We start from the raw sequence: 25642 nt of genomic DNA, 5'->3' as shown, positions 1-25642 counted from the left end.
GCTACTGAATAATGTTTATGGAAAACAAGAATTGAAAAAATTAACTTCCTGGAAGAAAGTATACACATTGTGGATGAGCTACAGTGTTTCTTACTCCACTGGCTACCATCCTCTCAACAGTCTGAAATGAAGAGATTGTAGTAGTTCTAAGCTCTAAAAAATACCACAATAATATCCTAGCTATATGGGACAGGGCCAGGCACATTTTCATTGCACAAATGAAGGTGTGGAGATAAAAGTACTTGAGGACTGTAAGGAGAGGCAAAAGAAGCAGATATTAAAATAGAATTATTAGTAGCTTTCTATTCAGTCAAAATAAAAGGTACATCTTAACTTTTGTTGTTATGGCTGCTGTAAGGTTCTAGCTCAGCTAGCTTAATATTTTAATATTATACAAGTGACTGAGTAAGCATTATGTTAATGAAAATCCACCTTGGTACCAGTGACATCTAGCAGTGGCTTTTCCTCCCTGGTGGAGCTGACCCCTGAGCCTGGAGTGTTCCGCCTGCCACAGCGACTGCGGTGGGAGCTGTGCCGCTGCCTTGACCCACCCAATGCCCGGGGCAATGACTGGCGCATGCTTGCTGCCCGGCTAAATGTGGACAGGTGGGTCCTGAAGCATGCCTCACACACTTCTTGTGTCCCTTGGAGTTAAATTTAGAGTTGTACACAATTTTTGTATTAATAATATATATTGATTTTATTTAAAATTCTATCTATATTATTGCAAAAAAACTCACACTAATTTCTTGAGAGGCTGTAGTGAGTGACTGGTTTGTAAACAATGTGGGGACATACTGTGGAGAGAGAGATTCTTACTTGCACCACCCATTTTTTTCTAGCCTAAAGATGCTTCCAGTTAAACATTTTATGAGCTTATATATTCTTGACCATTGTATCTTTCATTCAATACACACATCTCACATGATATATAAAAACAATTATTCTTTCATATAAGTACTTATTCCATCACCTAACCACACTCTTCTCCTTTGTATTGCACTTCCTCTCATCTCCTAATTCTTATTTTACACAATCCAAGATATTATTCTCATTCATTTTCTCTCCCACTTGAGTTTTCAACTTCCCAAAATAAAGTTTAACATTATTACTTTCTCCTTTGAAGACAATCCCTTCTCTTTACTTTCATCTTCTGTCTTTTGCTCACATTAAATTCTTAACATCTGGCAAACAGAATATGTTCATCAACTCTTCACTAATAATAATTCCTGAGTTAAGAATAGTAAAAAGTTGGAGGCACTTTCAGAAAAAAACTCAAGTAGAGGCTAGAACCAAACTCTAGTACAATGAATGAGGCATAATTTATAAGCACTACTGATTGTATCATACCAAGCAGATCTGTTGGTTTGTTGCTTACTGTCAAGTTTAAGAAAATGTATAATATATTAGCAATGGGAAGGTTATAAAATAACCAAAATTTTGCAGGTACTTGAATTATTTTGCATGCAAGGAGAGTCCTACAGAGCACATCTTGGACCTGTGGGAGGCTCGGCACAGGGAACCCAATGCAGTCACCGACCTCCTCAATGTGCTGCGAGTGATGGGTCGGCCCGACGCCGCCCACATCTTGGAGAGCCATGCTGGTGCTTGGATATGAGCAAGTCGGTGACCATCAGCAGAGGAAGTGCTCAGTTCGTCTGTCTGTGCCACAAGACACTGTAAACCTGTAAAAAAGATATAACAAATAAGCACTTGGATCTAGAAGTTCCTTTCTCATGACTGTGTGAGATTTCTCACTAATAAAAAATTAGAGCATGAGGTGTGTGAATTTCTCTTGAAAATTTGTGTGTTAGTTCTGGTCCAGTACTGTTTTTGTGGAAAGTACATAATTGGAGTGCATTTTGTGTTCATATATGTGCCTGTACTTGCCCTCAACAGTGTGCTGAGACTTGTGCATTAAGAAGGGTAGTGACTCATTTCCTGATATGTAAAGACAAATTTACCAGTGCAGCTCAAGCAAGTATGAATGAACATCACTTTATTGAAAATAATAGCAAAGAAAGGGTTCACATGAAAAGTAAGGTGGTCCTAATGAGTATTTGAGTGCAATATACAAATAAAGTAGCAAAGCTGCAGTGAATTGAAGTGAACATTGCAGGGGCCCCAAATTGTGCCATACTGAGTGGACACTGACACCATCAAGAAGCAATTGACTGACTTCAGAAAAGCCTGATAGTTGACAATACCACGAGCTTTCTGATCTTGTGTTGTGTAGAGTTTTTAGATGACATTGGTAAAGAAGTAGCTGTTATAATTGGATTGTATTAAGTGTTCAAGTCAGTTCGTCCATGTTTGTTTAGGATACCAAGCCTGGTAGATGTTACCTCTCCTTAAGATATTTATAACTGTGAAGAGCAGAAGAGAGAGATGCACGGCTCTGCCACATCTCTATTGTTATGATCATCTTGGTCAATTCTTTTTAATTTTGTACATAGATAAAGACTTTGTTCAAAATGGATTAAGAGGGCTGATAATAATAAGATATTGAGTCATGGAAGTTGTATAGTTTATTTATTTACAAATTGTGTGATATTGCCATAAATTACTCTAAGAGACGTCATGAATGCAGTGGAGGAGGCAAGATGAGTCACTGCTCGAACTGAAACAGTTGTGTTTACTGTTGACAGTGGCCAGTGATTCATGTCTCACTCATTTGGGAAGAAGAGGACACTGCTGCAGTCAATTGATAATCAAGTGCATTAATTGTATACTGCCTTTTTTTTCATGGTATCATTGAGGCTACTCATGGTGGTGAAACAAAAGTGGTTTCACTTATCGTGGATCAACTTGCCAGTCAGCATTTTTGTATTTTAGTAAGTCTTGAAAGCTACAACTTCATGTAGCAGTGGACCACGGACTGAATACTTTTGGGCCTGGTGATGGTCTTCAAGCTGTGACTGCCACGTGTTACAGAAAGTCAAGATTCAGGCATCAGTGAGTGTCTGGCAGCCTTTGGCCCTGAGCCACGGATCCCACTCTTATTGCACGTGCATGTGCGCACGCGCACACACACACACACACACACACACACACACACACACACACATACATAATTCACTGGTTGGTCTGTTTTTCAACACCATATCCCATTGTAAGCTGTCTCTTATTTAGTACTAATAGTGTAAGTACCAAAAGTGACACTTTGTGTCTCTTATGTCTGAGGCAGTTCTGTTTGACTTTATCACAAGAGTAATTAAATCATAGGGGAGCAATACTAAGGCAAAATTGTTAGAGAAACCTCGTCATGATAGAACACTTCAAGCACAGAAGGAACCTCAACAAGGGAGGCACTATAGTTCCCATACACTCTCACATTATCCTCACTCTCACTCTGGACCAACACTGCTCCATAGTCATTGCACAACTTCCATACTCACAATGGAAATGTTTTACTCTATTATAACATATATATATGTGAATAAGAAGTTATTTAGGGAAAGTAATTATATACTGTTGTGCTTCATAAGAGCATCATAGACACCAGTGTTAGCTAACGTTTTCTGTCCCAAATGAAATCACAAGACATTCATCTTCATTTTGTACATTGTGTCAAGCGAAAGTTAGCAGTATTCAACACATTGCATGGATAGAAGCTAACCAGATGCATGGAAAGGAAGCTGATGTGTCATGTTTGATTACTACAGTCCAGAGTTGATGTGTAACAAGTCTTGTAAAGGGTGAATGAAAAAGGCCAGTTAGGGTGGGGAGTGAGGGGCCGTGTGGCGGTGTGTGTGGGGCATCAGCGCGTCCCAGCACCGTCCAGCTATGCAGCAGCCCTCTATGCATGACAGGTGTACATTACTGCTGTGTGTCATGTACATCCACACAACACGCGAGGTTTCTCAAGAAGTTTCTTGTGAAAAAAAAAAAAAAAACAAAGGTACTAAGGAAGAAATCTTGACAAACTGTTCGCACTCTGCATTTTTTTGGGAAGTTTAGACAGGATGAGCATGGACCTTAACTTTCAAAACACAAGTAAACATAGTTCTCATAGTGTTCCTATTACTGTTGAAATCTATATTTGTTACTTTTGAATCCAATTTGTTCTGGGTACCAAAGATTTTGCTCTATTTCAATATTGCCATTGGTGATTTTTTTCTTTGTGTTCAGTCCATGCTTGAATAAAGTAAGGTTGGTCAAGTCAGCTCCCAGTGAGTAGGGCTTTAAAAACACATGGGCTAAGAGTGACAAGACAATTGAATGACCAGTTAGCTGCCTTATTTTCTGAATGTGCAGGAAAACCTCTTAATAAGTGAAGAGAGTAAGATGGTCTTCCTAGTTTGATTCAAGTGGATAAAATTCATCCCCTTTTACCAAAATTTGAGGCAACATGTTTGATACAGTCATAAAAGATGATTTTCATGTTGTTTATATGAATTTTCTATGTACAGAGATAGAGAAGAGCTTTTTTTGTAAATAGTCTTCCTTGGAGTCTCAGAGAATAACTTAGGAAAGAGAAAGTTGTAACTGTGACCCTGAAACAATCCGGTCAAGTTTTGTTACAGCAAGAGTTTTTTCCCCTCATATAATTTTCATGTTCTCTATGTAGCCCGCATCATGCTCTGACCATGCTTGCTGCAGCCCATCTTTTGTTTCACTGCTTGGCTTCTTACACTTCACTTTTTAGTCCCAAGTTTTACAGGAGTGTTTGCCCCTTTTTATGTATATTATAAGCTTATTGCTCATATTTTCTCTTAACTAAGTGCACAGTAATTTTTGAATGTAAATCATGATTTTGCAAATCAATCAGTGATTGATGTGTTAAAAATGCATTCTTTTTGTTATTGTGCAATACATAAAAAATGGAAATTTTTTATGGGCTGTATGTGTTATTTACAGCACTTTTTCTTTAAATCAAGACAAAATGATGTTTTAGCACATTATAAATTGAAGACATGGTCAGAGTCTTGTGTGTTTTGCTGGTGCTTCCACTGTTACACAAGCCGTTCTTCCGTGAGACTCCAGTGGAGGATAAAGCCATATATACAGAGACAATAAAGGCAATTTTGATGTATGTTGTACTTTACTTTATCAGAAACTGTTACCAAAATATACGAAAAGGGCTCAACTAGTCTATCCTCTTACAAGTCAACACATCCATCCATTAGTGAAGAAAAGCAGTTTTCATACTGGTAAAAGTTAGATATGAAAAGATATGGCTGAAAACTCCCCAAATTTTATCTCTATCTTTTCAGTGGCTATCATATCATCTGAGGAAACAAAGCATTGCAAATACAGATGCATTTTTATGAAGTCTGTTTATAAAGCATCTGACCTTAGATCAAGGAACAAGAAGTGGCATATGTTTTGTGTTCCAACTCTAATTTCGTAACTGTGTCCATTATGACCTTGTGTACTTGGCACATCAGTTCTACTGCTGGAAACATTTCTGGAAGTCCTGATTTGGAACATGTCTCATCTCTTAAGTAGGCAGCCTTTTAGCAGCATCTTCAGCTTAGGGAACAGATAGAAATCACAGGGAAGTAAGTGTGGAAAAGTAGGGAGTCTGGGAAACCTGAAAACTTTGGTCTATATATATATATATATATATATATATATATATATATATATATATATATATATATATATATATATATATATATATATATATATATATATATATATATATATATATATATATACTATGGTGCACCAGGCCAGCAATCCCACATGGGTGGCATAAACAAAGCACCACAAATTCACACACGCATCATTAACACACTTAGCCCTGTTGGGCACCAGTGGAAAGGAAAATTCTCATGGACCACTGTATTATACCCCAGGAACCCAGGCACAGCACAGCAGGCCACACACTCCCACAACATGACCTGACAGTATACATACACTAGTTTATCCTTCCCCATCATAATGAAACTGTTCCCTACCCCTTTGGTACTCTACAAAAGATTCTGGAATGGATGCAAAGAATGACACAGGATCTCTGAGAGTCAGGCAACTGCATCATGACAATGCCTAGCCCATTCTTTCCACCTCATCCAGGAGATCTCAGCCAGACACCAATTTCCTCAGATTTACACACAGCTCTGTGATTTCACGCTATGTCCAAAGCCAAGGATGCTGCTGAAAGAATTCCAATGAGAGAAGCTGTCACACAAAATGTTATGGTGGCTGTCAGATGTAAGACTACCAGAAAGGTTTCCAGCAATAGAAGGACTGATGGGCTAAGCGTGTGGAGTAACAAAGAGCCGACTGTGAAAGGCATGGGTCAGAAACCAAAAAAGGTAACTTTTGTCCCTCATCCTGAGATCAAATACATTTTAAACAGACTTTGTATCTGTGCACCAAGACAATATTTCCTGTGATGGAGCAGCCAGGATGAGACACCACACTTAGGGATTTAGGTCATACTAGGTTAAGTAATTACTGAGGGGGGGAAAACCTCAAGTAGGAGATAATGTTCAAGTGAAACAGGTCTGGATGTAAATGACTAAAGGGGAAAAGGTTCAAGAAGTGAAAGTTCCATACGCCTGCAGCTCATCCCTTATACTCATCACCTAACATTCTCCCCATTGACTAATCCCATTTATAGGGTGATACTGTGATGTCCAGCTTGGAGGATCATAGATACACAGGGAAATTAATCTAAACGGGGGAAAATTCACAGTGAGAGGCAACCTCACCCAAGAGCAAACCACATCATGCCATTATGATGTGTTACCAGTCAAGCCACAAAAGGCCACCAAGGCTCACGGGTGGTCATGGATCTGCCTCAACTGTCCTGGCAGTACACAATGGAGGGCAGAGCTTTGTTACCATTTTATGCCACTCCATCAATATTAAGGACTTTATAGAATATTTGTTACACAGAATTACTTTACAAGAACATGATGTGTTTGTCTCAAAGTAACATGTAACAGCAGCCCTCCTCTCCTTAGATTCTTCCTTAGTCATATTGAATGTTTAAATTCCATCTCCATGCTTTGAAATGGGTAAAGTGGCACTTGACATCATAAAGCTCTAGAAGATAGTGAATATTCTTTGTCAGAAATTAACAAGAAAATCATTTTGATGATTATTCATTTGGCCCCTCTCAACACTACACTGTGTAACCCCCAGTGATGAACCTTCACTGTACTTATCCTTTCCTATGCGGATGCAGTACCTCATTACCCCAGGTTCATAAACTTTTTGGATATGGAGCCAGAGAGAGAGAGAGAGAGAGAGAGAGAGAGAGAGAGAGAGAGAGAGAGAGAGAGAGAGAGAGAGAGAGAGAGAGAGAGAGAGAGAGAGAGAGAGAGAATTACATGGATTTCTATAGGAAGGAGTCATATTTAGATCGGAGTAAATTATGTTGAAATACAAATGTGCCAGTAAGATGAGCATGGAAACAGTTTATATTAGACAGCTACATAATCTAACCCAGTTCCAACATAATGCAACTTAACTTCACCTATCCTAAAATTAGTTGGGATCCCTAATATTCATACGATCCATACACTTAAAAACACTTGTCACATACCGTTCCTCAGTTACCTTCGTAATAGTGCTGCTCAGGCTGTGGCGATGTAATTTGTTCTGTCAAGTCACTCTAAGCATCGTCCAAGGTACACTCCACGAATCACGATTCCATATCACCATCTGGCTTTGCTGGCGGGCAATATTTTCCTTCTTGTAGCGCCTTGCCATCGTCCTCAAGAGTAACTCCCGCACGCCTCGCCGGAGACTCGCCGTGCCAGCTCTTCCAAACTAGCGGGTAAGAAAAACAATCAGACACACATGGAAAATTATCATGGTAATTAAAAGAAAAAAGAGTAAACATCATAATCCACATACTACTGCACTTGCTCAGCGGGGACATAAACAACTGGGGAAAGAGAACTACAACAGCACCACCACGCTCGGCGCCGGACGTCAGAAACAACACAAGGATGGGAAAGATTATGCACTCTGAATCCCACTTGCTTCGAATATCTCTAACTGCTTCGATCGTTTATTCAGTACGACTCAATAGCTGACAATCTCTTGTTTCATGATCGTTAATGGTACTTAAAAAATGCCATAATGACGTGAATTTTGCCTTACGGAAACTATAAAGAATCCTAAGGCAGCATTTTCTTCTCAAACAACTACCTAATGATTAATATTGCGTAATAAAATGTACACTAAACATTAAACCAATCAATTTGAGAGAAAACAGGGTAAATTTGCAGTTTCAACCAATACTCCCATCCTCTGTCTTTTTCAGTAAAGCCAGCAAACAAAGGGGCTGGGTGGGGAAAACCAAAATGAGGCTTTTTTGACATTCCTGAAAAGTCTTAAGGATGACAAACGGCATATTTCGAAACGAGAAATTTTTACACTATCCTATCGTAACAGACCTAATCTATTCTACCTAACTCTAACCAGGGCGGGGGGCTTCGCCCTCCCACCCCCGGATCCCTCCTTGAGGTCACTAAGCTAATTTAATATAATTTAATCCAACTTCCTAACTCCTTCCCCCAATAAGGTAAAGTAGCGTAACATATGTAGACTTCTACATTCTGTTAGTCATCACTACATACCAAGAATAATTACTTAACGTAAAATACCTTGAATTTGATGGAACTGGCGGTAAACTACCAGTTCGTATTGTTACACCAGGGGTATGGGTGTGGGTGGCAACACTGTTGGAGGTGGCAGCACTTGGAGAGGCGGGAAAAGAGAGAGAGAGAGGGAGAGAGAGAGAGAGAGAGAGAGAGAGGAGACGCGTGGCCCGAGAGGAAGCGAGCGTGTGCTTGCCTGCTTTGGAAGTGTTTCCCTGCCTGTTGAGTGCCTGTCGTTCCCTGGAAGACTTGTGGTGCCACTGTGAACTTGTAAAGCAGTGTACTTGCGGAGGATTTGTCAATAAACCTAGGAAATAGTGGCCGTGTTTTCCCTTGTGCCCCGGCCTCGTGTGTGTGTGCCTTGTCCCGCCGTTCCGAGTGTGACTTATTTGAGGCCCCGCTGCTCTAGTTTCTCGACCCGTGCCCGTGTGGATAATACGCCCGCCCGGAGTGAGGGGTGGGCGCAACAATATATTCACAGCCAGCACACGTCTTCCTACCGTAGCCATGGTCTAACTGACGTAGCACAGTCGCGGGTGCTGCTTCCTCCTCAAAACACACGTGCCTATTTGTGATTGGCCAACAAATTTCCGTGTGACCTGATTCACAGCAGGTAACCCCACGTTATCATAGTTCTTAACACGTGACAACGTCACGTCGCCATCGCGCATGCGCACCATTGATAATAAACATACGAACACTCAGTATGCTACGAGAGACGACAGGTGGTGGATCTAAGTTAGAATTGACTTAAACCTTCGAAATTATCATTTGAAGTTGGTATTAATTTTCGACAGGGTAACATGGGGTTAGAAATCCTCCAAACAGTGAGATGTAGACCCTGCGAAGGGCTATAGTTACACACTGTGTATTGGTTGAAACTGCAATAATACCGAAAACAGCAAGCAAGCGTAAAAAAAAAAAAAGAAAAAAAGGCCACATGAACTCAACTTACTCAGAATACGGAATGCAAACAACTTGGAAATAGTGTCATAAGTTGCCTTTCCTTCTCTTTCCAACTGTAAACGCTAATTATGACAGTTGTATATGTGGGTTAGTCTCTCAGCTTGTTTTCAGAGCACTGATCATGTAATCACAAAGACCGATCCTTTCCCGATAGCTAAGCGTAGAAGTTAAATACCACCTACGTAGTTCACTGCCACGCCATACAGAGAACATGTTTGTACATATGGAAATATATATTTCAAGTGCACACTGAATATTATTTAGAAAATAAAGGCAACACAATCGATCTGAAAAAAAGGCAACTTTTGGCTTTCTCTTGGCAACTGGCATCCCCCCCCCCCTCTCTCTCTCTCTCCCCGACATAAAAAAAAAAAAAAAAAAAAAATCGTCAGTTTCATGTAAACACCCTGACCGCTGAACAGAAGCCGCCACCATATTCAAACACTGCACCTCGATACTGATCCGAAGCGTGCCCCTCACCTGGTTAACTATCATGCATAAATCCTTAATAATGTATCTAACAAAACGTTAACAATGCACTAACTTATTTACACAACAAACCACAGCATTAATCACAAGCATGGTAAAAAAAGCATGGAATCACACACAAGCCAGACACAACGCAGGATAGCCAGGTTGACAATAGTGTATCATAAGCTAGGGAGGAAACAACAAGCATTACAAAATCATAAATTAGCGCACGTTTTCTTACCACCACTAACGTGGCAAACCACTGACTGCACAACACTACTAACACTAACCTAACTCACCTAAGGCAGAGAACAGCAAGCAATAGAGAACCATAAGCTAGCCTGCCTTCTCCTTCCATCACCTAGAGCACTCTGAACTCTGGGTTGGGAAACTTCAATATTTTTTTTATAAATTTACCCATAACAACCATAGGCCCATTAAGTCTGCCATTTTGTTATCCTCTCCCACGTAACACACCGCGTACACGCACCAATCTGTGACGTTTTATATCTCTACTAAATAAAATTAAAGCTTTGGAAATTATTAGCACCTGAAACTGAACTTCACAGAGAAATTGTGGAAGGGTGTGGGGGAGAGGCATTAGCACTGATGGTTTTGTGAGCATAGGATGTAGATACTTAAGGTTTTAAAGACAGGTAACTACCACTAAGATATTATTTAGGTTTTAAAGACACGGTAAGTACTACTGAGATCACATTTATTACTAATCACTCTATACAGTAACATGTACATTATTGTGGTTTGGGTGGTTCACTGCATGATTACATACTATTATATAATTCTCTTACTTCACGCTGCTCTTGCTCCTGTACCCACCCAAGATAGCCATGAATATATTTGCACTGTGAGTGTGTGTTGCACAAGTTTCAGTGAAAATATCAGTCCGTCAGTCAGTCGTTTTCTTTCGGCGACTTCCCCCCCCTCCCCTCTCTCTCTCTCTCTCTCTCTCTCTCTCTCTCTCTCTCTCTCTCTCTCTCTCTCTCTCTCTAAATTCAACCACATTTATGACACTGACTCGAAATATACCACATGGCAGAAAAATATGAGCGAAGTGTTGCTTAATTAAATCAAATATACGAGCACACAACAATACCTAAATCATATTATAAAAATTAATATAGGATAACACATCTTAGTCATAAAGACTCTCTGGTCTATATTACACGTACTCTATTTACATACTAAGAGCACAGTACTTGTTTTGGTAATTATTTTTTTTTTTTTCTCTCTCTCTCTCTCTCTCTCTCTCTCTCTCTCTCTCTCTCTCTCTCTCTCTCTCTCTCTCTCTCTCTCTCTCTATCTATCTCTCTCTCTCTCTCTCCTTCCTTGACCTTGTTGGAGTTTATATTGCAAAAAATATCTGTAGCAGACTTTACTTTGATTTTCTTTTTTATCACCTAAGAACAAAGCAAACATGATTCTCACTCTCTCTCTCTCTCTCTCTCTCTCTCTCTCTCTCTCTCTCTCTCTCTCTCTCTCTCTCTCTCTCTCTCTCTCTCTCTCTCTCTCTCTCTGATCCATGAGGACGAAGAAAGGAAGAAAGGTATGCAAGAGAGTAAGGAAAAGACTAATTACTTGCTGCTAACACCTAATGACCTTATATAACAACACACACACACACACACACACACACACACATCTAATGACCCTCAGTGGACATGCGGGAGAAGCAGCACCATTTTCTTGTTCCACACTCTAGCTGTAATGCAGGATAATATGCCATTACGAAAAATACCCATATTTAACCCACCTCCTCTTTCCTTCCTCCTCTTTTCCTTTTCCTTTTCCTTTTCCTCTTCTTCCTCCTCCTCCTCCTCCTCCACCTCCTCTTTGTGCTTCCTCCACTCAGACTCGCATTTCGAACGGTTCGTCTGGTCATTAAATAAACAGAAAACGCAATGCACGCTAAGGATTTACGAGGGAAGGGAATACTTTTAAACCCATCACTGAGATTCCCTGCATCCCGGTGAGACGCTTTCGATATATTTACTATTCTATTTGTCCTTCTTACCCAATTTTTTCCGCGTGTCATGCACTCGTATTTTCTTGTTAAATCAATGTGCTACGAACACTTAAACATTTGAGTGGGAAGACGTCTGGAGCTTTGTAGTCGAAACATTTGATACAATATTGCTGCTTCAGCCGGCGTTTCGTTGCCGGATTACTCGCTTCAGTGTTCTACCAGCTTAGTATCCCTCTTATGGTTCCATTAGAGAAGCTTGAGAAATGTACTATTAACTTAAAACTATTGCTTGTACTTTGAGCTATCCAATACTTCGATTCGATTTCAATGTGCCCTTTTCCAACACAATTAATGCTCTACCAGCCCTACGTATTTTTATATGATCTTAAGCTACTGTAAAAAAAAAAAAAAAAAAAAAAAAATGGAATAATACACAACATTTCATCCTATTTTTGTGCTTTGAGCTGCTTAGTGCTTCAATCTACCCTCAGTATTCCTATTATACCCATCACCTTTTAAACCAATCAACCTTCAACCAGTTTCTCTCAACAAGACCATGAATACTAGATTATAGAAAAGCCGGGACAACTTACTACCATTCACACTTCATTACTTGTGTTTTGAGCAGCTCAGTAACTTTAATCTGACTTCAATGTTCCCGATTCTCTCCGTCTCTCCTTCCCTACTTCCCTCCTAGTCGTCTCCACTCACTGCCCGGTTAATTCATACAACTCCCAAGGCTCCAGCTCTCCTTAAAGTCATCATAAGGTGTGTGGTCGTAATGGGAACAACTTCACATCAACCCCGTAAACCACTCCACCAGAATAAGGAAGGATGCGAAGAGGAGGAGAGGCAGGGGGAGGGAACTAGAAGGGAGGAGGGGGAAGAGGAAATTAAAATATGTAAAAGAAATCTGCAAAGGTGTATTAAAAAGAGTGGGAGCTTAGGCAAGAAGGTGAGGGTTGTGAATTTCTTTTAGGCGCCGTAAATGTTCTGGGCCGAGCCTGCGCGTTATTACAAGCAGGGGCAGTGGAGGCGATTTCATTTCCAGTGGGGGGGAAGAAATTCTTATAAGGAAATTTCGTAATGGGACGGAAGAGGAGAAAAATGAGCGGAAGTGTGTGTGTGTGTGTGTGTGTGTGTGTGTGTGTGTGTGTGTGTGAGTGTGTGTGTGTGTGTGTGTGTGTGTGTGTGTGTGTGTGTGTGTGTGTGTGTGTGTGTGTATGTGTGCGTGTGTGTGTGTGCGTGTGTGTTTCCACTATTAAGGATGTTATTTTTTTTACGAATATTTGTTAAAAAATAAACAAAAAAAAAAAGAAAACATTACCTCCTCTTGAAATAAAAAGTAGGAAAGAAAGCATAAACATTGAAACTACATGAACGAAAGAAAAACACACACACACACACACACACACACACACACATACACACACACACACACACACACACAGAAACCCTCTCCACCCCATTCCCCCACCGTAACAACACAGCACAACACAACACACGACATGAACGACTGACCACACACCAGATTTCAAAACGACTACATCTAAACATTATTACACTTTCCTGTCCATCGATTCTGAGCCCGTGCTGCTGCTGCTGCCGCTGCTGTTGCTGAGGGAGAATTTACGGCAAAGAAACTCGCGGAAATGAACTAGAAATTTATAGTAAGTAGATGGGAAACATTCAATAGGAAGAAAAGGAGGTCGCTTCAAAACGGTCAAGAATGTGGGGAAAAGAATAAACGATAATAAATAACAAGAGACATATAAATGGCAGAAAGAGAGAGAGAGAGAGAGAGAGAGAGAGAGAGAGAGAGAGAGAGAGAGAGAGAGAGAGAGAGAGAGAGAGAGAGAGAGGGGGTTTTGTTAAAGAGTAGGTAAAGAGGAGAGAGTAGGAAAGAATCGCTCCCCTTTACTCTCACATCTTCTGGTGCATTACTGAGGATGATTGCCGCAGTTGAGAGAGAGAGAGAGAGAGAGAGAGAGAGAGAGAGAGAGAGAGAGAGAGAGAGAGAGAGAGAGAGAGAGAGAGAGAGAGAGAGAGAGAGAGAGAGAGAATGTGTGTGTAATCGACAGACTGATGAACACACAGAAGGATAAGCAGGCAGGAAGACAAGAGACGGACAGGCAAGTTTGTATCTGTAAGAATTTGAAACACTAGATCATGGGGAACTTATTTCTGTCTATTGGCTGAAAACTATACATTTATATATTTTTATCATCATCATTATTACTAGTTTTATTATACTCATTGTTATTCCTACTCTTATTCCTACTACAACAACAACAGCAACAACAACACACAACAACTACAACAACAGCAGCAACAACAACAACAACTACTACTACTACTACTACAATTATCACCATTATTACAAACATTATTACCATCATTCTATTTACCTAAAAAGATAGCAAGTCGGATGCTGAATACGGTTTTTCCAGGAATTTTTATTTTAAAGCGAATATTGAAACTTTTATTTCGTCATTCTGTTCTATGTATTAATTTTCCTTTCTTTTTTTTTTATTTATTTTATTTTTTTTTTTTTTGGGGGGGTAAAGAGAGTGGGGCCAGTGCATAGGATGTGCTGCAAAACGCAACTCTTGATTATAACTATTATGTCTATTTCATACATATGTGTGTGTGTGTGTGTGTGTGTGTGTGTGTGTGTGTGTGTGTGTGTGTGTGATAAGCTGGACAAAAAGCTCGCCTTTAATTAACTCAATACAGACACAGTGACGCCAGAATATCCCACTAGTTTTTGCTAGACGTGGCCTAGAAATTCTGACTTTTATTGTCCACGCAAGCATTATTCAGATGATAATTTTTCTTGAAATAAATAGATAAATAAACACAGCACATAACACATGGTAGCCCTTTGAGACAGCATATCCAGAACATAGTATCATCTTATACCTAAAATACTCCACCATTTGCTTAGATGGCCTTTAGCACTACACCTTCCCACACGCAAGACACTTCTATATGTAAGCAGCACTTGCTAATTCGCACACATGAGATTCTACACCAATACCCCGTAAGAGTCTATTTCACCCGTACCTCAAACGGGCTTCTCATACCAACACCTTTTTATACACCTATTATAGAATGCCACAAAACACTACATTTTCCCATACTCAAGACACTTCAGTCCACCACTTAAATGACGCCTTAGACCCAACATCACCACCCCGTTCGAGTCTATACATCACAAAGGTTTCTCATACTCACACCTATTTAACTATTACAAAATGTTAAGGGATGTGATCACTGTACTGCACTTGAGTTAACTTCACTAATAGCCAATCAGAGTTCTCGATCCTATTGGGGTACTGCAGCTCCCGGTTGGCCGCCGCGAGTGTGGATCCCTGAGCTTCGAACTTCTGGCACTGCTCCACAACTCCGCCGCCCCCCGAACCATCAGGGACTTTAGTATGTCTGTCGTGCAGGAGAAGAGGTCGCCTAGGACGTATGGTAGATAGCAACACCGCCCTGCCTCCATCTCCCTGCTTCCATCACTACGTCACTCACTATTAGCGTTTTCTTCTGCTTATTTCATACATAAATTTGAATCAATTTAGTACTGACACGGTTATTCTTGAAAATCTTGAGTCTTAAGCTTATCTATCTACTTATCTATCTATGTACTTATCTATCTATCTACCTATCTACCTACATGTTAATTTTTCGGATCACCTGAAGATCCGCCACCCCAGCCGCACTCGGGGTGGCAGATCTTCAGGTGAGACAATCTGGGGTGGCGGATCTTCAGGTGATCCCATACTTTTAATGAAGTAAACTTTTTTCTGCATTTTTTATATCCACTCAGTTTTTTAATGCGTTCATGTTGTTAGGTTAGGTTAGGTTAGGTTAGGTTAGGCTAACCTAACCTAACCTAACCTAACCTAACCAAGTGAGAGAGTCGGGTGGCGGATCTTCAGGTGAGACAATCTGGGGTGGCGGATCTTCAGGTGAGACAATCTGGAGTGGCGGATCTTCAGGTGATCCCTGTGGGGTGGCGGATCTTCAGGTGATCCAATTTTTCTATCTATTTATCTGTTTATCCATCTATCCATCTACATATACAAGTTCCCATCAGTTTACTCAAGTCTGTATTTAAAACGTAATTTATTTGAATTTCCTGCTTTTGTTTGTCAGTTGAATGTTTCACCGCAGGGCATTCAATATTTACCTTTTGCTCATTTGTTCTTTTATACACACAACTTCTAGACATTCTTAGGATTAAATAATAAAAAAAAAATAATAATTCACACTGCATCTCAGAAAGTTAAACAATGTCCTACAAGATGTTAAATTTTCACGTCCAGCACAAAACCGCCCATGGAGAAAGTAATGAAAAAAAATAAATAAATAAATAAAAAATCAAGCATCCTTCCCCCCTCCCCCCCGCCACCGCCGGGCCGCCAGAAGCACAATCTTACGTGGTTTAAGGTGGCCTTTTGCACCACCACCAAAGTTTCCTAGGATACAGAAAATAATATGGAGGGAATTCTTACTTCTGGCAACAATGGCGTCGTATGTAAGCTCTTTATTCGCCTTAATGAGAGAAGTTCCGAGCAGACACACGCGGAGCCTGGACCACCGCCACGCCGCCGGCCACGCACCCATCAACTTAATATGAATAACTATTACTAAATTATACCGCAGACTTAAATATGCTCTGGCTTAAGCTTGGCTGCAAGAGGCAACTCGTAACGAGGGATAAGCGGGTTAAAATTAAGTTTATTCTGACTTAACTGAATTAAATCGATCTGCGACATGCCACACGTTAGAAGCAAAACAGTTTCCTTGTTAGTTTTTTTTACCAAGGCAAGAAGACGCTAAATCGTCGTGCGGTGAGGGACTTCTGGTTTACAGAAGTGGAGAAAAAAAATTAGAAGCGAGACCGTTTACTGGAGGCTGTTTACTAAGAGAATAGTTGTGCAATATACGTGACTACAGTCTTGTGGCTCACGAGTTTGCCGATAAATACAGAGGCGGGGTCGTTGTTATGGTTAATCCGGCGTGAGTTAGAGAAGTGGCTACTGTCTGCCGCCACTCCCTCTCCCCCACTCCCCATAGCGCTCTACTGTCACGCCTAATGAACTCTATTTCATAAGCATTTGGCTTCAGCAGTATTATATTCATGGCGCTAATTCTGTTATCACATGTAATAAATAGGTGTTTATGCAATCCATCACACGCAGTATAGATAAATGTTCCACGCTATTTCCGGGGGTTTGCCTCAAATTTAGTACTGACTTGGCATCGTCAGTTAGTTGGTGATCGACTCCCTCGTTTTGATTACTAGCTAATTCATCAGTAAGTTATTCCACCAATGACTTAATGTATGTTGGTGTGACTTCCTGCCGATACCATGACCTGCTCAGTTATTGGACACACACACACACACACACAAAGCACACTCATACTTCCCCATACAAATTAGGGTAAGCGCTCAGTAACTGGAATTACGTATTTTGATGTTTGTCGGGACGCATGTTCGGCGCTGGATAAACAAGCCTTCATTAATGCGAGGTCGACCCTAATGACGCCAATTTTTATCGGCTCCCGTAATTATGTTAATAGAGGGCAAGGGCTCAGCTAGGAGAGGGGAGGAGGGGGTGGCTGGACATTATTATAACGACACAGGATATTGACCAGCGCCGAGCTGCGGAGGGCGCGAGGCCTTGGGCGTGTTGATTAGCTGGCGGCGGCTGACTGCTGGCCAAGTGTTAGGCGGAGGCTGTGGTGGTGGTGGTGATGGTGGTTGTAGTGATGATGGTGGTGGTGGTGGTGGCGGCGGTGGTGGTGGTGGTGGTGATTATCTGTATTGATCTTGAGTGTTAATGATAAGAATGGTGATGATGGTGGTGGTGATAATAATGATGATGGTGATAGTTATTGTTTATTATCTATATAGTGAGCGTTAATGATGGTGATAATTATCTGTACTGATCGTGGAAGTTAATGATAGTGATGACGGTAGTGATGATGATGATGGTGGTGGTAGTTAATGTTGAGGATCACCTGAAGATCCGCCACCCCACAGGGATCACCTGAAGATCCGCCACCCCAGATTGTCTCACCTGAAGATCCGCCACCCCAGACTCTCTCACTTGGTTAGGTTAGGTTAGGTTAGGTTAGCCTAACCTAACCTAACCTAACCTAATCTAACCTAACAACATGAACGCATTAAAAAACTGAGTGGATATAAAAAATGCAGAAAAAAAAGTTTACTTCATTAAAAGTATGGGATCACCTGAAGATCCGCCACCCCAGATTGTCTCATCTGAAGATCTGCCACCCCGAGTGCGGCTGGGGTGGCGGATCTTCAGGTGATCCAATGTTGATTATCTATCTGTACTGATCTTGAGTGTCTGTGGTGGTGGTGGTGGTGGTGGTGGTGATGTGGTGATGAGGATAGTGATTGTGATGATAACGTTAAGTGGTCATAATCTGTCTTGTTCGTTGGTTATCACCAAGTAGTAACAGTTAAGGAATTGACTCCTTATTTGTTTGTTTATTCAATTATTTATTCATCTATTTATTTATTGATTTATGTATTTAATTTCTAGACGTGATTACAGTTTCATTATCTATTTATTTTTTTCATCACTCGTATTGCCTGAGCCTTTATTTAGATAGCCAATATTAAATGATATATCTATTCTTTATATTCATATTTTCATTATGAACACTTTTTATTTATTTATTTTTTTTTTTTGAACTAATATTGTTTTCATTACACTGACCCCCAGAATAAAAAAAAAAAAAAAAAAAAGGAAAAAAATACTAACCGGAGGACAGGAATATTTTAAAAGACTTGTACAAAAAAAAACTACCCGGAGGACAGGAATATTTTAGAAGACTTGTACAAAAAAAAAAAAAAAGTCGACCGTTACATGCTTGGACAAAAAAAAAAATACATATCAGTTTTTGTTATTTCGTCGTCCACTTTATGAGTCAAGTAACATGAGTACATTCCTTGGCCAGCTATAAAGTTCCTTATGTACACAAATACACAGACAGGCAAATTTACCATGACTAGACTAAAACTGCTCTTTCTATTCACTTTTATTAATTATCTTTTTTTTTTTTTGGTGCTGTAATTATGTGGCCTCCAAAAAGAAACAAAGATAATTAAATAAACATTCACAGACCTTAGCCAGCCTTCGGCACACACACACACACACACACACACACACACACACACACACACACACTGCAATAATGTACTACAAAAACTTTTCCCTCACTCACTGGCAGCATCGCAACGCTCGACCTCCGCCTTGGAAACAAACTTAAAACAACTCATGCCGGGAGAAAAAAATAGCGATCTCATAAGCCACACTGGAACGAGGAAGCAAACAAACTCACAACAGTCCAAAGTTATCTCAGACACGGCGTAATCAGCAAGCAGTCGGCTAAACAGAATAGGAACTATCCAGTAATCAGAGAGGAATGCTAGAAAGAGAGTGGGTGGGAGAAAGAGAAAGAGAGAAGAAGAGAAAGGAAAAAAAAAAAATGTTGGGTGGAATCACGAGGTATTTTTTTTTTTTTTAATCCATTCTGTTCTCGAAGGAATTATTCTGAGGCTAATGGAGTTGGCCGGATTTTCTTGCAAATTCTTGAGGGAAAAATGACTAATGAATGCCCAAAGTTGCAGAATATTTTTATCCCAAAACTTGCGTCATAAGGGAAAGAAAACTAAAAGAAGACGGGGAAAAAATGACTAGGAAATGCAGTTGTAAGAAGTACTTTTTAAATGTATACAAGAAGAGAAGACATCGGATATATTTACGAAAGACGAACTTAGAAGCAGTGGATTATGAAACTAAACGAAGGAAATTAAGGACTACACGAGAATCTCAGCAAAGGAAAGAACGAGAACAGCAGCAGCAGAACATAAACAAGAGTAAGAACACACACACTAAAACAACAACAACAACAACAACAACAACTTTAAAGAAAAAAAGGAAATAAACATAGGTATTCTTGCTGTAATTCATTATGCTATTTCTAATAAAACATATGTAAAAACTAAAGTGAAAGAAAAGGAGAATACATTAGTGCGAAAGTATTATAAAACGACCAACTTCAAGAAAACTATATACAAAAAAAGTGAAACCTAACCTCAGACAACTCAATATTCGGAATGACATGCCACCTTTAAAAAGTAAAGTTGCAATTTAGAAAAAGTAAATACAAAACGCTTGTGACTACATCTTTTTTTCTGTATTTTTTTTTTTATTTGCTCTTAATGAAGGTTGATTAAAGTCGGACGAAATGTTTAAGAACTTTAGAACGTAAACTTAAACGTAAATATAAAGGCTTTCAAAAGTTGTCAATCTCAGCAAAGTTTGTCATATGAAGGATATATGAGTATCCGGGGAGGAGGAGGAGGAGGAGGAGGAGGAGGAGGAGGAGGAGGAGGAGGAGGAGGAGGAGGAGGAGGAGGAGGAGGGGAAGGAGTAAAAAGACTGAAGAGACAACGACACCACCACCACCACCACCAACAACAACAACAACAACCAAAGACAACAAAAACATCAGTGATAAAAAAAACTTGACACATGAAATCAGGAATCAGTGCTTTCGTAATACACTCCGATTTTTAACATTTTAATGCCAAGCAGGAGAAAGAGAAGGAGAAAAGAGAAATATTTAACTTATCTTCCCATCTTGCCCCGTGGCTCATCTCTTTCCTTTCCATCACACTCCATCATCCATCATCCCTATTGCCTCGCCCTCTCCAAGCTGAAATGGAGTCCTTTCTGTGTGTGTGTTTGTCTATCTGTCTCTGTCTATCTATACAAACCAGACTCTCCCCCTCTCTCTCTCTCTCTCTCTCTCTCTCTCTCTCTCTCTCTCTCTCTCTCTCTCTCTCTCTCTCTCTCTCTCTTTGGTCTTGTATGAGTTTATATTAAAAAAAAATATTTGTAGCAAACTTTACATAGTTCGTTTTTTTTTACTTTTTTTTATCGAAATTCAAAGGAAATATGATTCTCTCTCTCTCTCTCTCTCTCTCTCTCTCTCTCTCTCTCTCTCTCTCTCTCTCTCTCTCTCTCTCTCTCTCTCTCTCTCTCTCTCTCTCTCTCTCCCTCTCTTATCCTCCTCCTTAGTTAAGCCCTCAAAAACTCTCGAGACGCACTTCAAAGATAATCAAGACTCCTTTTCTGAACCAGTGAATTCATCTTTTTCCAGCCCTCACTCTTCCCTTCCCTTTCCTTTCTTTCTCCTCTAGACTTGTCGTATTCCTACCGAGATGTCATTACGCGTCACTCATTGTTCCCTTCTCACAGTTCACGTGTCTGAGAATACTCTTACGGAAGAAGATGGAAGGAGGTAGATAGACACAGTTCCCCCTTAACCCAGACAGAATGTAGACGACCCTCGATCTGCTACCACCACATCAATTCTCTTGCCTTTAAAGAGAGACAGAGACGGACAGATAAGGAGTAGAGAGGGAAGAAAAAATAATAGAGAAGCAGCCTCGATTTCTACCGCCGCGTTGATCTTAAATAGAGATATACGGAATACGAACGAGGGGGAAAGAGAAGAGGGAAAGAAAGAAAAAAGTTTCCCCATCTTTCCTTCTATTACGTGAACATTCTTCCACTTCCACTCACCCTCCGCGGCGGTCGTCCTGGCTGGCGTCTTAGCGGCATCCCCCGGGCCGTGCTGCTGCTACCGCTCGGATTTCCGTACCATTAGAGCAGGTGAGGGAAGGTCTCTTTTCCAGACCTGTGAAAGTATCTCAAGGTAATGGAGAGAGAGAGAGAGAGAGAGAGAGAGAGAGAGAGAGAGAGAGAGAGAGAGAGAGTTACAACACTACGTATGATTGGAGGAACACAATCATGACTCAATCACCAAGCCAATTAGAGGAGTCATTGGGAGGCAAATGACTCGCTTAATGACAGATCAGTTAGGCTCATTAAGCAGCGCGGCGCTCACAATAATGCTAATGATATTACTAACTTTTTACTCCCGGAATATCCAGACAAAATGAACTGCCTATTAAAAAATTGAGTTAAAAAATACATAATGCATTAAACTACATAAATAATGGAAAAAAAAAAAGGAATTGCGCTTGATGAATTAATCGAACTTATATTGTTGTGTCCACTTATTCTTTCGCTGCTCTAATACTTGATATACATGCACTCGTATTTCCGGTATTTTCTGATCTAAGTTGGTGTTATGAGAGGGTGTCATTTGATTCCTAAATACGCAACTCTCGGGAGGCCAGAAATATGGTGTTGTTTGCATTGTAGCGTTCACTCAGAATTACCTTAGAAAACACATCACAACTTCATATATTTTAATGATAGGTGGAATTATTATGCTCTCAATGATGAGATGCCTAAACAATTTTTCGGACGAGGGAAAAGTGATATTAGAGTGGAAAAAGCTGAAGTACTGCAGAATAACTTTCACTAATTCATATTACTAATTATCATAACTATTCTTCTCAAATACAATGAAACAGAAAACTACGTATGTATCTTGAAAAAAAAAAAGTGAAACAGAGAAAGCAAGAAATGCTAAAAGGAAGGAACGAAACTATTCGGATAGATGAGAGGGACAGAATAATTATTTGAAAAGAATAACATGAAAGGGAGAGTTGGAATAAAAGCGAGAAACAAAGGATGGGATAGATAGAGAGGGACCGAAGCCGCTGGACAGATGAGAGGAGTGGCTGTCAATGGCAGGGAAAGAGAGGAGAGGGAGAGAGGAGAGCAACAAGTCCAGCAAACCTTCCTGTAAGTGTGTTCGTTAAAGAGCCTAAAAGTAAAATCTCAACTTAATTAGCAGCCTCATTAATGTGAATTTACGTGATTTTCCTGACTCTGCAAATTAATTAAAATGGAACGAAGGTAAGAGAAAAAGTCAAGCTGGAAAAATAAAAGATGAAAAGGCGAAAAAAAGAAAAAAAGAAAAGCATTGGAATAAGTGAGGACATAATTGCTTGAGTGTAGGTAAGGATAAATTTTGGACAGCGAAGAAACATGTGGTGAGTGAAAAGGATGAAATGCAAAATTGAAGGTACCAAAAAGTTGATGAAAAGCCAAAAGTTTTATGAAGGAAGAATGGAAAAACGAAGAGAAAAAATCTATTTCATCTTCTCTCTCTCTCTCTCTCTCTCTCTCTCTCTCTCTCTCTCTCTCTCTCTCTCTCTCTCTCTCTCTCTCTCTCTCTCTGCCGGTATTTTAATCCTCTGTAATCGCTCTTCTCACTTTTCGCATGTCTCTGTGTTCCCTCCAAGCCTTCCTCCATCTCCACAAACTCGTTGTACACCTCCTCTTCTTCCCGCCTCAATCTCTTCTTCCTCTTCCTATTTTGCCTCCTCCACTTCCTCCCCTTTGATGATGCATATCAATAGGGAGGAAGGAACATCTGTCTCCCACACCTGTCGCGGTGCTCAGGTAATCAGGGATTTTTACCTGCGGGGGCCTAAGCGAGCAGGGTCTTGGCAGGCGACAGATTGGGGACGTTAGCAGTGTTTTTTTTTGGGACGCCTCTGATAAATATCGGGACCAGTGGCTGTGGTTTATTGGTCCTTTTAAGCTCCGGGGCGGTTTGTGCCGGGAGGAAGGGAACTAGAGAACTTGGAAACTTGGAAACACACACACACACACACACACACACACACAGCAACGCGGGCCCGAACAGCGGAAGTCTCAGGCAGTTAATCAAGGACTGTTAGGAAGATTGTTCAGCCAGTTGTTGGCGAAGTGATTACACGAGGCTCGATTTGATGCCGCTCTGGGATCGACCCTACTGCTCCCCGGGAAGCGCCACGGGGTTGGAAGTGTCAAGGCCACGGGGAACAGTCGACTTTGTATTAATTTAGCAGGAACGGATGTCTACTAGGGAGACAGCTGCCACATTTCACAGATGGGCTTCAAAGGATCACTGGGAGCACGTTTACAAGTACACAGTTGCCAAAATCGTTACTGGAATTTATGTGCATTTGGGATACATTAATGAAGTACGGTGCGGGAGTGGAGCAATTGTAATGAAATAGAACTGTATGAGCGCTGGCGTACACACACACACACACACACACACACACTAAACACATCTAAAACATGGAAAGCCGACTTCTCGTACGTAGTACAAAATAAGCAGTACATTAAACACAATTTATATAAGATAATAAACAAAACGAAACGCGAGACACGGCACGAGTGAGAGAGAAAAAAGAAAAGTAGATAGGAAAAAGCACAAGACAAAACAGAGTCAGAGCCCCAGAAGCACAGACACAAAGGACACACGCGTGAACAAACCACTACTCTCCCTCTACCACCTCCCCATCTCCCCTCTCCCCCCATAAGGCTGTTCCCTGCGAGCCGTCCCGCTGCTATTTCACGGGCATAACTTTACGACTCGACTCGCCAAGTTTCTAGCGTGAGGGACGGCACACTAAGTCATCTTCTTTGTGTTCTTTGTTTCCCGCAGGACATGTGCACTAAATAATACATTACCGGACATAACTATGGCTCGCCTTATACATGTGATGGGGAGTGAGGCCACTGAGTGTTGGTATAAAGCGAGAAAGTGACGGAAGGCAAGTTAATGAATGTTTATGATATTTTTTTTTATTTGCTGATATTTTTCTATTTGGGAAAACAGTGTGTTATAATGCTATTTTATTTATTTATTTATTTGTTTATTTATGTATTTATTTGGGAAAATAATGAGTGCTTATTAAGTTATTTTATTCATTTATCCATTTATTTACTTATTTATCAACATGTCTTCGAAAGTAACGAGTGCTTATAATGTTATTTATTTATTTGCCGATTCATTTATTTATTGCATTGGTACTCGCCTCTAACAAGTACAAAATGATGCCCAATGCAGGTCAACAAATCCACAAATGAACGATCATTACAGGAGTAACGACCAATTATAGCAACGATAGTTTGAAACACCTGCCTCGAAGCTTCTATTTCACCCATCACTCACTGAATCATGTTAGGACAATTATGCGATGAAATCAGATAATGCAGACCTACAAATATAATCAAGACCTATCCATGTGGTGTAACATATAGTGAGTAATTACTGGTAACTATCCATCTAGTTCGTGGTAATCATACTGCCTTATAACTGCATACGTACTGAGAGGCTTCGTAACTGATAAAAAAAAAAAAAAAAAAAAACGCACCTTTATCATTGCATCTCCTACACATGACCACGTGCAAGACTCGTATATAATCCCAACTCAAGACAGGGTGATGCTGCCATGTACCCGGCAATATGAGAAGGAATACTTACGCTGAGGTGTTGATGGTGAGGAATGCCTTCTGTGACGTGGAGCTCCCTCCTCACACAGCGGCTCCTAATCGTCTGCCTGCTCTCCCAGTCCATTCACGCAAGTCCTTCTTGGTTACCATTTATTCTGTTTTGTTTCCTTTATCCGAATGGTTAGAGAAGAATATTATTAATGTCTTGGTAATACGCACTACGTGTATTTGTGCACGTATACATTTATATTAAGCATTTATTAAGTTTCCCATTTTCTCTGACTTTAGGAATGGCATCTTATTATTATAGCATCCTGTCATCATATGAACTATTTCCTGATTAAAAAGTAGTATTTCCTATTTACACCGTATACACTTTCTAGCTTAATGAATAT

General features: G+C 40.4%; 1 protein-coding gene and 1 long non-coding RNA gene across 5 annotated transcripts in view; one reads left to right on the top strand and one right to left on the bottom strand.

Moving 5' to 3' along the window:
• LOC135105664 (netrin receptor UNC5C-like) overlaps window positions 1-5035 on the top strand; it is a 430244-nt gene extending 425209 nt beyond the window's left edge. Inside the window, exons 17-18 of the mRNA XM_064014055.1 lie at window positions 444-606; window positions 1447-5035. Of these exons, the coding sequence (XP_063870125.1) occupies window positions 444-606; window positions 1447-1618 (335 nt within the window). The 3' untranslated portion in view covers window positions 1619-5035. The remainder of the gene's footprint in view (window positions 1-443; window positions 607-1446) is intronic.
• Window positions 1-25409, bottom strand: LOC135105665 (uncharacterized). Of its 4 annotated transcripts, XR_010270940.1 has the most exons (7): window positions 25279-25409; window positions 21624-21738; window positions 7502-7728; window positions 1541-1685; window positions 741-797; window positions 433-644; window positions 1-121 (listed from the first exon to the last, which is right to left on the bottom strand). It is a non-coding gene; the product is annotated as an uncharacterized LOC135105665 (long non-coding RNA). The 4 variants fall into 4 exon arrangements; XR_010270939.1 differs by lacking the exon at window positions 741-797; XR_010270942.1 differs by lacking the exons at window positions 741-797; window positions 21624-21738; window positions 25279-25409 and adding an exon at window positions 8571-9082.
• Window positions 25410-25642: the final 233 nt, after the last annotated feature.

This window comes from Scylla paramamosain, chromosome 12, assembly GCF_035594125.1.
Source record: "Scylla paramamosain isolate STU-SP2022 chromosome 12, ASM3559412v1, whole genome shotgun sequence".
NCBI lineage: Eukaryota > Metazoa > Arthropoda > Malacostraca > Decapoda > Portunidae > Scylla > Scylla paramamosain.
The sequence above is the reverse complement of the archived record's forward strand: the minus strand, read 5'-3'. Positions and strand labels throughout refer to the sequence as shown.